The sequence below is a fragment of the Carcharhinus amblyrhynchos genome, chromosome 12, assembly GCF_965287045.1.
Source record: "Carcharhinus amblyrhynchos chromosome 12, sCarAmb.v2.hapA, whole genome shotgun sequence".
NCBI lineage: Eukaryota > Metazoa > Chordata > Chondrichthyes > Carcharhiniformes > Carcharhinidae > Carcharhinus > Carcharhinus amblyrhynchos.
Window position 1 is genome coordinate 58,507,880 of NC_137335.1, and position 13,684 is coordinate 58,521,563.

General features: G+C 42.4%; 1 protein-coding gene across 1 annotated transcript in view; it reads left to right on the forward strand.

The window, feature by feature from the left end:
• Positions 1–4,778: 4,778 nt before the first annotated feature.
• Positions 4,779–13,684, forward strand: part of eml4 (EMAP like 4) — a 264,862-nt gene continuing 255,956 nt past the window's right edge. Inside the window, exon 1 of the mRNA XM_080200602.1 lies at positions 4,779–5,061. Within this exon, the coding sequence (XP_080056728.1) occupies positions 5,037–5,061 (25 nt within the window). The 5' untranslated portion in view covers positions 4,779–5,036. The remainder of the gene's footprint in view (positions 5,062–13,684) is intronic.

A 13,684-nucleotide genomic window follows, 5' to 3' on the forward strand; every position in this document is an offset into this window, starting at 1 on the left:
ACTGTCTCAAAAGGTATTTTCTTATAATTGCCAGCTTCAGCATAAATTGAATGTTCATTGTCAGGAAAATTCGACAATCTTAGATAAAGAACTGCTGGAAACCTTGAATGAGGCTCACGTCAGAAATCATCGAAATGATGAGTTGGCAATGCTGGATGCCTCAAGGCATCTTGAATATTATCTAAACACTTTTCCTGCACAGCTTGAGCATTGCTCATGAGTAGATGAAGATCAGGCCCTAGGGAATATCACAAGCTGTAGCTTTTAAAGGGCTGCCATTGAAAGTTAAAGCATTGTGACCATGTGAAGGTAGGTTCATGATGATGATATTATGCATTGTAATCTTTGAAAAATGCTTCCGTCGATGTTCTAAGTGGGGAAAAAATGAGAATTAAAGGACACTAAATTAAATGTGGAGATATGTAAAAGTTTTAAAATATGCAGTGCTTTTCCCAGTGTCAGATATTCAGATTCTGACTGAAGCAGGTGCAAAGGTGATTGTCCTGTTAGGAACTATAAAGCCCCTTCTTGTGAGGATAACAGGAGATTTACACACTATTTATCTATACAGTACTAAACTTGACATCAGATGTAGGAAAGGAAAACTCAGTAAGAGCAAAGGGGTGGCGGGGGGGTGGGGTATGGGGGGGGCGGGTGCAGGTAAAAGAAGTGGCTGATAAATTCTAAAGGAGTGGTAAATGGTAAAAATGCATATAGCTGCAAAGAATCTGACTCTGTGGTCAAATGATGAAGCAGTGTAGTATCTGAAACCGTGTATTTGGTTGCTGGAGAAGTGGAGGTAAACGCAAACAAGACTTTCCTCATGGCACTAAGTGGCACAGTCCACACAGTACAGTCATACAATATACCTGGCTGGAAGTGGTATTGGGCCCTCTATCTGTAAACAGATGTGGAGGTCGGTGATATAGCATAAAGAAGCTGCTAAGTAACAGCCATTTAGCAGGTAGGTGATCCAAGTATGCTCATCACAGAGCTGTGCACCAATATCTTTCACATTTATTGCAGGCTGATCCAAGCCCTCACATCTCTTTCATTGCTTTTCATTAAAAGGTTACAGTGCAGAATGATTAAAGTGTATAATTAATCACACATTGCGCTTCAATGTGTTACAATGATTTTACATGTGAAATCTCTTAAGTCACCAGTGTCAACTTGAAGATACACTCTGTTGGAATATGGGCCCTCCTGGAGTCGATAGATTGCAGAAGTTGGGGTAGTTTTCCTTAGAAAAGAGAGCACTGAGAAATGTTCAAAATCAGGCCATCATGTCTATGCTATCTCTTAGCAACAGGATCACAACTAGCTCCACTCCCTTCTCCTTCCACTGTACAGTATTTTTTTTATTTCCAGGTGCTTATCCAATTCCCTTTTCAAAACCATGATTGAATCTGCCTCCACCACATTCTCAAGTGGCACAGCCTAGATCGTATCAACTCGTTGTGTAATATTTTTCTTCTCATGCTGCTGTTGGTTCTTTTGTCAATCACCTTAAATTGGTGTCCTTGAGACCTCGACTTTTTTGCTGATGGGAACAGTTTCTCTCTATCTAGATTTTTTATGATTTTGAATACCCCTAACATCTCTCAAGGTTCTCTTCTCTAAGGGTACAGTAAAAACTCTCACAACACCAGGTTAAAGTCCAACAGATTTATTTGGAATCATGAGCTTTTGGAGCGTTGCTCCTTCCTCAGATAAGTGAGGAAGCAGCTGCGCGCTGAAAGCTCGTGATTGCAAATAAACCTGTTGGACTTTAACCTGGTGTTGTGAGAGTTCTTCCTGTGCCCAGCTGAGTCCAACATCAGCATCTTCACATCATCTTTACTAAGGAAAACTACCCCAACTTCTCCAATTTATCAATTTCAGGAAGGTTTATATTCCAACAGGGTGTATCTTCAAACTGACATAGAAACTTAAAAGCATTTCACATATGAAATCATTGAAATACATTGTAGCACAATGTGTGGTTAATTACTGAATCACAAAATTGATAAAGAGAATTCAATAAAAGTACATATGAATTTTAAGAAGGTGCTCAACAAGGTGTCTCACAAAAATCTCTTACAAATTCAGGCAAATAAAAATTCAAGTAGGTGGAGAAATTTGCAGCAGGGTGAAAAAGCTGATTAATGACAGAAAAATTAAGGCATGGAGTTAATTTTGCACATATTAAAAAAATGATTCAAAGCTATGTACTCAGGGGACACTGCTTCAATACATATAGATAACTTGGTCTTGACCACAGGGAATATCCACTGATGACAAAATTAGTGAGTTTGGCACACATAAACACAGATTGTTCAAAACTTTAGGAAAATGCAAACAGACCAGAAGATTGACAAATAGATTGCAGATCCAATTCAATTTAGAGAAATCTGCAGTAATATGTTTTGGGGGAAGAAGCAAAATAAATGAGTATACACAAAATGGAAACATTCAATAGAGGTTCAGAGTGGTATAGGGATTCAAATATATAATACTAGAAAATGCAAATGCAGGTAAGTAAAGATATAAAAGATCAATAATATGTAGGTTTATAAATAGAAGCTCAAAGAGGTAGCAATAACTCTGTAAGATATTGATGAGAGCATGCTACATAGTATTGTGTGCAGCTTTTGGGCACTTGCACATAGAATGTCTCTTAAAGCCATGTCTCTTAAAGACATCACATATTCATCAGGATGACATCAGGGATGAGAACCTATAGTTGTGACAAAAGGCTTGTAATGGCCACCCAGAATATCCCGAGAACTTGCAAAACATTATAGGGACCCAAGAATGGTGTAAATTAAGGAAAGCAGAAGTTAAGCTGTAGGTGACTTTCACCGTTAGTTATGTCACTCCATACTGTCCTTGTCCTCTGTATACACAGTTATAAGGTGCCTTATGTCCAAAGCCCATTCAATTTATGAGATTGTTTTCAGAATTTAAATGACCCATTTTATCACGACTCACAGTGCTCAACTGGACTGGTCATGAACACAAACGTATCTTTAAAATAAAACAAGTATGTCTGCTCTGATAACCCTAATTTACTTCTTAATCATAATTGCTTCAATCAGTTACAAGTAAATTGATGGTACACATATTTGGGAAAAAGCATTTCAAACCATTAACTCAGATTTCCAACACTGCATTTTTCTTGTATTTAAGAAAATAAGTGTTGCATTTAAAAATATATTTTTGAGAAATTTAACTTAAAAAGACACTTTAAAGATATTCTTGAAAAAAGTTCTCAGCTGTGGCACAGTGGATAACAGTCTTGCCTTTCAGTCAAAAAGTTCTGGGTTCAAGTCCTGCACAGTAAAAAGTCTCACACAACAGGTTAACAGGTTTATTTGTAGAAATGCCACTGGCTTTCGGAATTGGCCGTTCCTTCGTCAGGTGGGTGGGTGTTGTAGGTGGGAACTCCCACCCATCTGACGAAGGAACAACCAGTTCTGAAAGCTGGTGGCGTTTGCTATAAATAAACCTGTTGAACTTTAACCTTTAACCTGTGAGACTTCTTACTGTGTTTACCCCAGTCCAACGCCGGTATCTCCACTTCAAGTCCTGCGCCAGATTGTGTGCAAAAATGAAGCTTTATACTCCAGTGCAATACTGAAGGAATGGTGCACTGTCAGATGTACCTTACAGATGAGATTTAAAACAAAACTTCATTTCTCTAATTGTGTGGGTATAAAACACCTCATGCTACAATTCATTTGAAGAGCAGTGGAGTTCTCCATAGCGTCTTGGCCAATATTTATCCCTTAATCAACATTACCAAAAAGAGATTATCAGTCCTTATATCACTTTCACAAACAAAGAGAAATGTTGGAAAGTCTCAGCAGGATCCCGACTCAACATTGGCTCTATTCTTTCTCCACAGATATCTGATATCATTTTGCTTTTTTTTTAGACCTTTAGGTACTTTCGTCAACCAAAAAAAATTAAATTAAATCCAATTCATGGTCCCCACATCAGGAACAAACAAGATCCAAACTGACAGGATGAGAGACATTGAAACCCATCTCGGGCTTGATCAGACGAGATCCAAGCTGACAGGATGAGACATTGCACCCCATGCCAGGTTGTGGAAGTTTGCTTTGTGCAAATTAACTGCCTTGTTTCTGACCTAACAGTGACTATACAGTTCAAAAGTAATTCACTTGCCTTAAGACATCCACTGAATGTGCAAAGCTATATATAGACTGAAGTGATTTGCATGGTGGCACAGTGGTTAGCATTGCTGCCTTGCAGCACCAGGGACCCAGGCTTGATCCCTGGCTTGGGTCATTGTCTGTGTGGAGTCTGCATGTTCTCCAAGTGTCTGTGTGGGTTTCCTCTGGATGCTCCCGTTTCCTCTAGATGCTCCAGTTTCCTCCCACAGTCTGAACGATGCACTGCCTAGGGTGCACTGGCCATGTTAAATTCTCCCTCGGTGTACCTGAACAGGTGCTGGAGTGTAGCGACTAAGGGACTTTCATGGTAAATTCACGGCAGAGTGAGAGCCTACCAGCAATGCTAATCAATGAACTTTTTTCCAGCATTTTCTCTTTTGGTTTCAGATTCCAGCATCCGCAGTCATTTGCTTTTAGTAAATAAAGTTGTGATTTTTTTTCAGTTGGAAGTGGAGTCCAAGGAAGGGAACGAAACTACAACACCCAGCAAGCATTGGGAGCAAGGCGTGCGCACGCGCAGTCTGGGGGACGGTGGCCGGCGAGGGAGGAGGGCGGCAGAGAGCGAGCGCGGTTTGAAAGTCGGGTTTCGAAAGGAGGGAGGGAAAGGCGAGTGACTTGTCGAACATCAGGCAGGCAGCGAGTGAGTGAGGTTGAGGCTGAGAGGGGTTTTTTTTTGCCATCGAGTGCGAATCGTGAACGCCGTGTCCGGGGAGGGAAGAGAGAGAAAAAAAAGAGAGGAAGAATTTAAATCGAGGCAATTAAATAACAGAAGCGAGCGGGAGAGAGAGGAGTGGGACGTACATTGAGCACGAAGCACAGCCGCACGGTTAAGCCTCCCTCCCTCCCCTGCGCGAGATGGACGGTTTCGCCGGCAGTTTGGGTGAGTTATTTGAAAGAAAAAGGGGAAAAAATACACACGCACACATAAGCCGCGAAGAAATGGCTGAGGTAAACTGTGTGTGGGCTCGAGTGAAAAGCTGAGGGAAAGGCAGGAGCCCGGGACACGGTTCTCCTCATAACTTGGTGTCATTAATTTTTAAACCCCCCCCCCCCCCGCGCGATCTAATTAGTGCTGGACTCGCTGCCCAGATTGCAGGAGGTGGACACTCAGAGCTGCCTTCTCCACGGCAGGGCAGGCCCCAGGGCTGGTGGTGGTGGGGGGGAGGGAGAGAAGCTTGTCTCGGTCTCTCTCTCTCTCTGATTTCTGGCCGGGCTCTCTCTTTTTTCAAAAGGGGTTTCCCTTATTTGCGGCTTGTGGATTTTGCGGTGTTACCGCAGCGCCAGAACCGTGTTCTCGAGTCCCAGCCGAGCGCCTCAGCACTGCTATTGCCTAGGGGGAAAGGCGGGGGGGGGGGGGGGAATGGTGGGGGAGAGTGGGGGGGTGTAACAGCACCCCGGGGGTCTGTTTTCGTGCCCACCTGGCACATACCACCCCTGCAACTTCAGTTCCAATCAGGACCTCCTCCCCCCACCCCCCCCACCCTTTCAGCTCGGTGACGAAGGGTCATCCGGACTCGAAATGTTGGTTCTATTCTCTCTCCACAGATGCTGTCAGATCTGCTGAGATCTCCCAGCGTTTTCTGTTTTTGTTTCTCTCTTATAGTTCTCTGATCGGGCAGTCGTGCGCCTCACAGCGCCAGCGTCCCGGGTTCGATTCCCTGCTTGGGTCACTGTGTGGAGTCTGCACGTTCTCCCTGTCTTCATGGGTTTCCTCTGAGTGCTCACGTTTGCTCCCACAGCCTGAAAGCAGTGCTGGTTAGGTGCATCAGCCATGCTAAATTCACTCTCAGTGTACCCAAACAGGCACCGGAGTGTGGCAACTAGGGGATTTTCACAGTAACTTCATTGCAGTGTTAATGTAAGCCTATTTGTGACACTAATAAACTTTAAATACTAGTGCCCTCATCACTATTAAAACCAAAATATTACAGATGCTGGAAACAGAAATAGAATATCCTATTACAGCACCCACCCACCCCCCCCCCACCACTACCCTCATAGTACAAATCTTTTCTGATTTTCTTTGCTGTTAGCTTTGATGATGGGTTATCTATACTCGAAACATATTGGTTCTCTTCTCCAGAGATCTTGTCAGACCTGCTGAGATTTTTCCAGCATTTTCTGCTCTTGTCTCCGTGCCTGTCAACATATCAACCCTGTCCGCTCGTGTGTGAACTTTGGTGAACGTCAGTGAACAATTTCATAGAATCATAGAATCCCTACAGTGCAGAAGAAGGCCATTTGGCCATCAAGCCTGCACCAACAACAATTCTACTGAGGATCTATCCCCTTAACCCCATTGAAATTTGAACTCAACAGTTTGAGTTCAAGAGACCTGACACAAAAAACAGAAAATGATAGAAAACCTCAGCAGGCCTGACAGCATTTGTGGACGGAGCATCTATTCTCTCTGCAGATACTATCAGACCTGCTGAGATTTTCCAGCATTTTCTGAATTCAGTTATCTCAGAAGTGCACTTCCCATCAAGGCGTGCCACAGAACAGACAATTTGGAACGGTGATCCTGACTGATTTTCTTATTAAATAAAAGCAAAATAATATGGATGCTGGAAATCTGAATTACAAACAGAAAATGCTGGCAGTATGTAATACGGAGAGTGAAGCACCATTAATGTTTCAAATCATATGACTTCTTCAGCTCTGAAGGAGAGTCATGTGGAATTGAGATGTTAACTCTGTGCCTGTCTCCACAGTGGCTACCAGACCTGCTGAGCTAATCCAGCATTTTCTGACTTATTTTCTGTTTCCTGAATAGAGTAGTCCTCAGCTATTAAGTCTATCCCTCTTCCTGGCAACTGCCTGAAACTTTGCAACTTGGTCTCATATTTGACTCAAAGGTGAACTTCTGATCACATTTGCTCTCTCACCAAGATTGCCTGTTTTCACTTTCAAAACATTGTTTGAGTTAACCGCTGCCTCAGCTCATTTGCTGTGCAATCATGCCTTTGTTATCCCTGTACTTGACTGTTCCAACATACTGCAGACAAACCGCATTCTACCCTCCATATACTTAAGATCATCTTAAATTCTTCTGCCTACGTCCAAACTTATCAAATTCTGTCACCCATCATCCATCTCCTTGTTGGCCTACTACAAAAGCAAAATATAAAACATTGGTTCAATCTTAATAGGAGCATTGGGCCCACTTCCTGGCACCACTCTTTAGGAAGTTTGTGAAAGTATTAGAGAGAGTGCAGAAAAGATTTATGAGAATCGTTCCAGAAATGAGGAACGTCAGTTATGATTTGGTGATGGTGGGAATGTTCTCCCTGGAGGAAGATTTGAGAGCAGATTTGATAGAGGTATTTAAAATCATCTGTGGTCTAGACAGAGTAGGTAAGGTGCTAAGATTGAGAACAGAAGGTCACAGATGGAAGGTAATTGACGAAGAAGTAATAATTTGAATTAATTTATTGGCACATATATTTGGTATCTTGTGAAAGATATTGTTTCTTACACACTATACAGACAAAACATATTGTTTATCGGGTACATAGGGGAGAAGGAAAGGCGAGGGTGCAGAATGTAGTGTCACAATCATAGCTAAATCATAGGTGTAAAAAAAAAGGTCAATTTAATCTATGGTAATCCAGGAATCTGGCAGCAGGGAAGAAGCTGATCTTGAGTTGGTTAGTACATGATCTCAGACTTTTGTGCCTTTTTCCTAACAGAAGAAGGTGAACGAGAGTATGTCTGGGTTGTGTGGCGTCCTTGTTTATGCTGGCTGCATTTCTGAGGCAGCGGGAGGTGTAGATGGAGTCAATGGATGAGAGGTTGGTTTGCATGATAGATTGGGCTATGTTGACCCTTTGTATTTCTTGCGTTCTTGGTCAGAACAGGGGGCACACAAGCTGTGATACATCTAGAAAGAATAATGTGGTGCATCTGTAAAAGTTGGTGAGAGTCATAACAGTCATATCAAATTTCCTTAGCCTGCTGAGCAAGTAGAGGTGTTGGTGGACTTTCTTAACTATAGTGTTGGCATGGAGGGACCAGGACAGGTTGTTGGTGATCCGGGCACCTAGAAACTTGAAGCTCTTGATATTTCCACTTCATCCTCATTGAAGTAACAGGGGCATGTCCTCCACTACGCTTCCTGAAGTCGCTGACTATCTCCTTCGTTTTACTAACACTGGGGGAGAGATAATTGTCATTGCATCATCTCACCAGATTCTCTATCTCTTTCTTGTACTTCGTCCCATCATTGTTTGAAATCTGACCGATTATGGTGGTCTCATCAGCAAACTTGAAAATGGAGTTGAAACGGAATTTGGCTACACAGTCATAAGTATATAAGGGGCTGAGGACACCGCCTTGCAGGACACCAGTGCTGAGCAGATTGTGGTGGAGATGTTGTTGCCTATCCTGACTGATTGTGATCTGTAGGCTAGGAAGTCTAGGATCCAGTTGCAGAGGGAGGAGCCAAGCCTTAGGTCATGAATTTTGGAGATGAGTTTTATAGGAATAATGGTGTTGAAGGCTGAGTTGTAGTTAGTTCTTTTCCAGTTGATGACCTCAAAGCTCCATAATTACTTCTACTTTGTAGGTTATCCTCAAGATTCCTTCTTTTGTCCAAAGCCAAACAAATATTCCAGCTTTGTCCACTTTGACAAAGGGTCATCTGGACTTGAAACGTGGGCCCTTTTCTCTCCTTACCGATGCTGCCAGACCTGCTGAGATTTTGCAGCATTTTCTCTTTTGGTTTCAGATTCCAGCATCCGCAGTAATTTGTTTTTTTCCAGCTTTATTTAAATTGTTAGGAACTAGGCCTTTCTAATCCAAGCATGAGCTCCCATTCACATTCTTGTGTGGTGAACCTTAGAGACCAGGGTTTACAGGCCGCAATTTCAAAATTGAATATGTGGATAATGCAAAACAGAACAGTGAGGAGAATAGTACAGAACTTCAGAAGAACAGAGTGACCATAGTTGGCGGAATGCTATAGACAGTTGGCAGCGAAAGTTCAGTGCAGAGAAATGTGAAGTGATTCAGTTTGATAGGAAGAACATGATGAGGAAATATAAAATAGATACAATTCTGAAGAAGGTGCAGAATTAGAGGGACTTGGATGTATATGTGTAAAAGTCATTGAAGGTAGCAGATCTGGTTGAGAATGAGGGTAATAAAGCAAACAGTAAGCTAGGTTTTATTGATAGGAACAGAGAGTACAAGAGCAAAGAGGTTATGTTAAACTTGTATCATAAACTAATTCAGCCTCAGATGGATTTATTGTGCCCAGTTCTTAAGGATGACGTTAAGGCATTGGGGAAAAAAAAATCATAGTTCCAGGGATGAGAAACTTTAGTTGTGAAGACAGATTGGAGAAGTTAGAACTGCTTTCTTTTGAGAAAAGAAGGACGAGAGGAGATTTGATGAAGGTAATGGAAATCATGAGAGATCTGGGCTTAGGAGATAGGGAGAAACTATTTCTACTCATGAAAAGATTGAGAATGTGAAGAAACAGAATTAAAATAATTGGGAAAACAAGCATAAGTGTCATGAGGAACATGCGGCAAGTGGTTAGGGTCTGGAATGCACTGCCTGAGAGTCAGGTGGAGGCCCGTTTAATTGAAGCATTCAAGAGGGAATGATTATGGTGTCTCTGCCTGCCTGTGTCCTCTTGCTCCCGCTCGTTCTGGCCACTCTCTCTCTCTCGGCATTTTTTTAAAAAGCCATTATATTTTGAAGCACTTGGGTATTGTGCCCAAGAACATGGGGATAGATTGCTGGCTTTGACCAAGATGGCTTATTTTTCTGACTACTTTTGCATTATCTGTGTATCTGATTTCCTGTACTCACGTGGAGCACCCGTTTTGCAGCAAGGTTTCCAGTGTTTCAGCAGGACAGTCTTGGCATGCACACTGTCTCCTTTTGCTCCATAAGAAACTGTACTTGTAGGTCAGACGCTCTTCCCCGGCCACTTGCAGCACTCACCCCAGTCAGAATTCAAACCCTCACGTTCCTGTAAGCTAACTTGAACGTGTGCAAGTTTCTCATGATTTTGTACTTCTGCTCAGCTACTCAATAGTATAATTTTTGCTGGCCGCAAGCATGTAAACAAAGTTTGCTCGCTGGCTGCATTGGAAGGAACCAGTGCCGATGAATTGCATATCATGATCTTGGCACTTATTTTCAGGCCTTCTTGAGTTTTGGGCTCGGGAAGTCTCCACTTGTGTGGAAGTCACCAAGAAATCAAATCAGGAACTTAACTGAAATTTCTTTACCCACAGATTGGTGAGGTTGTGGAACTTGAGACCATAGGGAGCAGCTGTGGCAAAATCTATAGGTTTGTTTAAATGGAAGCTCAATATGCGTATTTACAAGATGGGAATAAGCAGAGTGTTATGTTAAATGAGGATTCTCAAAATTGGGCATGAATGACAGCATTCACCGAATGGACTGAATAGCTCATTTTTGTGCAGTGCATTCTGTAATTTTATGTAATAAGGATTAGAACTTGCAATTGAAAGTCCATATTGGATTTAGTGATAAGTAACAGACCAAAAGTAATTAGCAATCTGATAGTATTGGATTTGCAAAAGGTAACCACAATATGATTGAATTTGATGTTAAGTTTAAGAGAAAGAGAAGTTAGAAACATGAGGCAGATTTTGTAGTGATGAGACATAAAAAGCACGGTAAACTGGATTGAACTATTTGGGGTAAAACCACAGATAAACAGTGGGCAGTAGTTGCATAAGTATTTTGCATCATAGAAAACCAGTATATACACCTGTAAGAAATATGGAAAAAGAGTGGTATCGGGAAAGATAGATGCTGATGCCATAGAGAATGCCAGATTTATTAAAGGTGTGCTTTGTATTCGTTTCAATTTGTAGGAAGTGGACAAACCACCAGTGGTGTTGGGTAATGTAAGAAAGGTCAGAGGGGGACTTACTGGATTTAGTGTAGGGTGTAGAAGTGGTAATGGAGAAAATAAGGTGGATTAAGGTAGTGTTTGTAGAATCGCAGAAGGCATGCAAGAGGCCGTTCAGCCCAATGGGGGCAATTCTCCCCAAAAATTTAAGTGTCAAATTCACGTAAAGAATGGAGTAAATAATACTTCTTTTTTCAGTGGGAGTTTGAAAATGAATTTCCCACACTCTGCACTGCAGAGTGCACGAGCATAAAACACTCCAGAAAATCAGGCGGTGGGGCCTATTCCTGCTGGAGAGAGTGCAGCATAGCGCTGAGCAGGCCACAGTGCATATGCCAGTCTCGCAGCATTGAGATTGGTGCTTGCACAGTGGCCCCTGTCTGCTGGCCAGTCCTGTGACCCCCACATCACCAGTCCTCCCACAGCCCGATTGTTAGCCCCCCAAACGTGTCCAGGCAAGCCTCAATCCCCGCCCCTCACAGTCCTGACCTCTCCCCCCCACAGCACCCCTTGCACCTCCAAAGCAGGCTGCCCCTTCACAATGACCAGCCCTGATGGCTGACCTCCCTCCCTCTGTCACTCAGCCCAAATACAGCCTAACAGTCGGACCACCATCGGAGACCCTGCCCCTTGGCATCATGCCTGGTAGGTAGTACCAAGGTGTCCCCTGGATGCACTTTGCCCTGAGGGCAGTGCCAGGGGACCCAGGCTGACACTGTCATGGTAGCAATACCCAGGGGGCACCCCCCTCCCCCACTGGCCAACCCTCTGAGGGGCTTTGATTGCCCCCCCCTCTTTATTCCAGCAGGGTCGGGCTGCCAGAACCCGTTAGTGGGGAGTTATTGTAAACCCTGCTGGAGTGAAATAGTCCTGGCTGGGGGTGGGAGGAGAGGCTAGCGGCCTGGAGATTTCAGTCCTGGGCCCGCTAATTAGATTTAAATGGCATGTAAATTAACATGTAAATAATTTAGGCAGCTCCACACCGATTTCCGGCACAGAGCTGATGGCGCCAGATATCCAGTGCTGGGAGACTTGTGGAGCCTGGCGCCCAGTGGGGAGCCTGTGAAATGGCCTCCACTCAAGTCTCCCAGCTGTTGCACTACAAAAGCAGCGCAGCGAGATGAGAGAATTGTCTATGTCCATGCCAGCCAAAAAAAAAGTTGCCAATTATATCTCACTCTTTAGCTGTGGATTGATAGTTTTGTACATTTTAATACTTTACACTTTAAAAGTACATTTTCATGTGAAATGGTATAAAAGTAACTTATGAATTCACAAATTAATGACTCCAAGCTTTTCAAACGGCTCTGTTTCAGGAATTACAACTTTTAAATCAAATGATTGCAAATGTCACTCATTATTGAAGGAGGGAGGGCAAATACTGGGTGCTGCGGATATTCATTGATCAGAGACTCAGCATCAATTTATGGAGGATAGCTCATGTCTGATCTCGGTGAATTTTGTAAGCAAATGATTAACATAGGGTATGGAAAGCCTGTAGAGTTGTTTATTGATCTAAAATTTCAGAAAGAATTTGGTATGGTTTTGCACAAGAGGTTAGTAATAAAAATTGAGAACATGCGGATTTGGGGGTTACGTTGGCACATATGTTGGAAGGTAGGAGTAAAGGGTTTGTTCTCTGGTCGCATGATGTTCTTCAGGGATCTGTTAGCAAAATAGGAAAAAATTGTGTTCTATCTGGGATCCACTTTGGATCTGGGTGGCACAAACTGGCATTCTATGGAATATTTATGAAAGGTGGTAGGCCGAAATTGCTTTGCTCTTGCACAGCTTTCGGTTGTCATATGCATAAATTGATGAATGCTAGTGGACAATTACAGAAGGGATAATGGAATGAATTTGTGCCATATCTCGAAGTAGTAGGATTTCAAAGTGAGTAAGTGATGCTTCAGTTGCATGAATCTTGGTCAGACCACATCTGAAATAATGTTCAATTTGGACACTGAACATCAGGGAAGAGATATTAGCCTCGTAAAGGGGATTTGGCAGATTCAGCGGGATTAGACCATGGTTAAAAAGGTTAAATTATGAGGATAGGTGTATGAATTTGACCATATTTTAAGGAGGTTGAGGAGTGATTTAATAAAGATGTAAAAAGAGGATCCATCTCCTTCAGTATAGGGAATCTAAAAGGAGAGAAGTTGGAAGAGGAAGATAGACAAGATCATAAACAGAGCATTGATTTAATGTAATTTACTTCTGAATTTGTATCTTCCTAATCTTGCCTTTCCCATTGTCCTCTCCCTTTCACCAAGCATTTAAACGTTATTTCTAATGAAATATCACAACAGCATTTTAAAAGTTTTTATTCAATTTAAGTATCTTTGTGTCTTAGTTCTTTGTTAGTGCTGGTACTGTCTTTTTGCTCTGGGGCTAATGCTCTGCTCTTTTGCTAATAGACCACATTTTTGATGAAATCATAATACAGGCAGTAATGATGAATTATTTGCAATTTTTGCAATCCAGATGTTATTGAACATGCAGTTTTCTAAATCTAGGCCCCTTGCACTTCCTGTTTGACATAATATTGTATCAATGGTGGTGGTATCAAATTCTTCATTAAATCTTGTGTGATTTTATACAG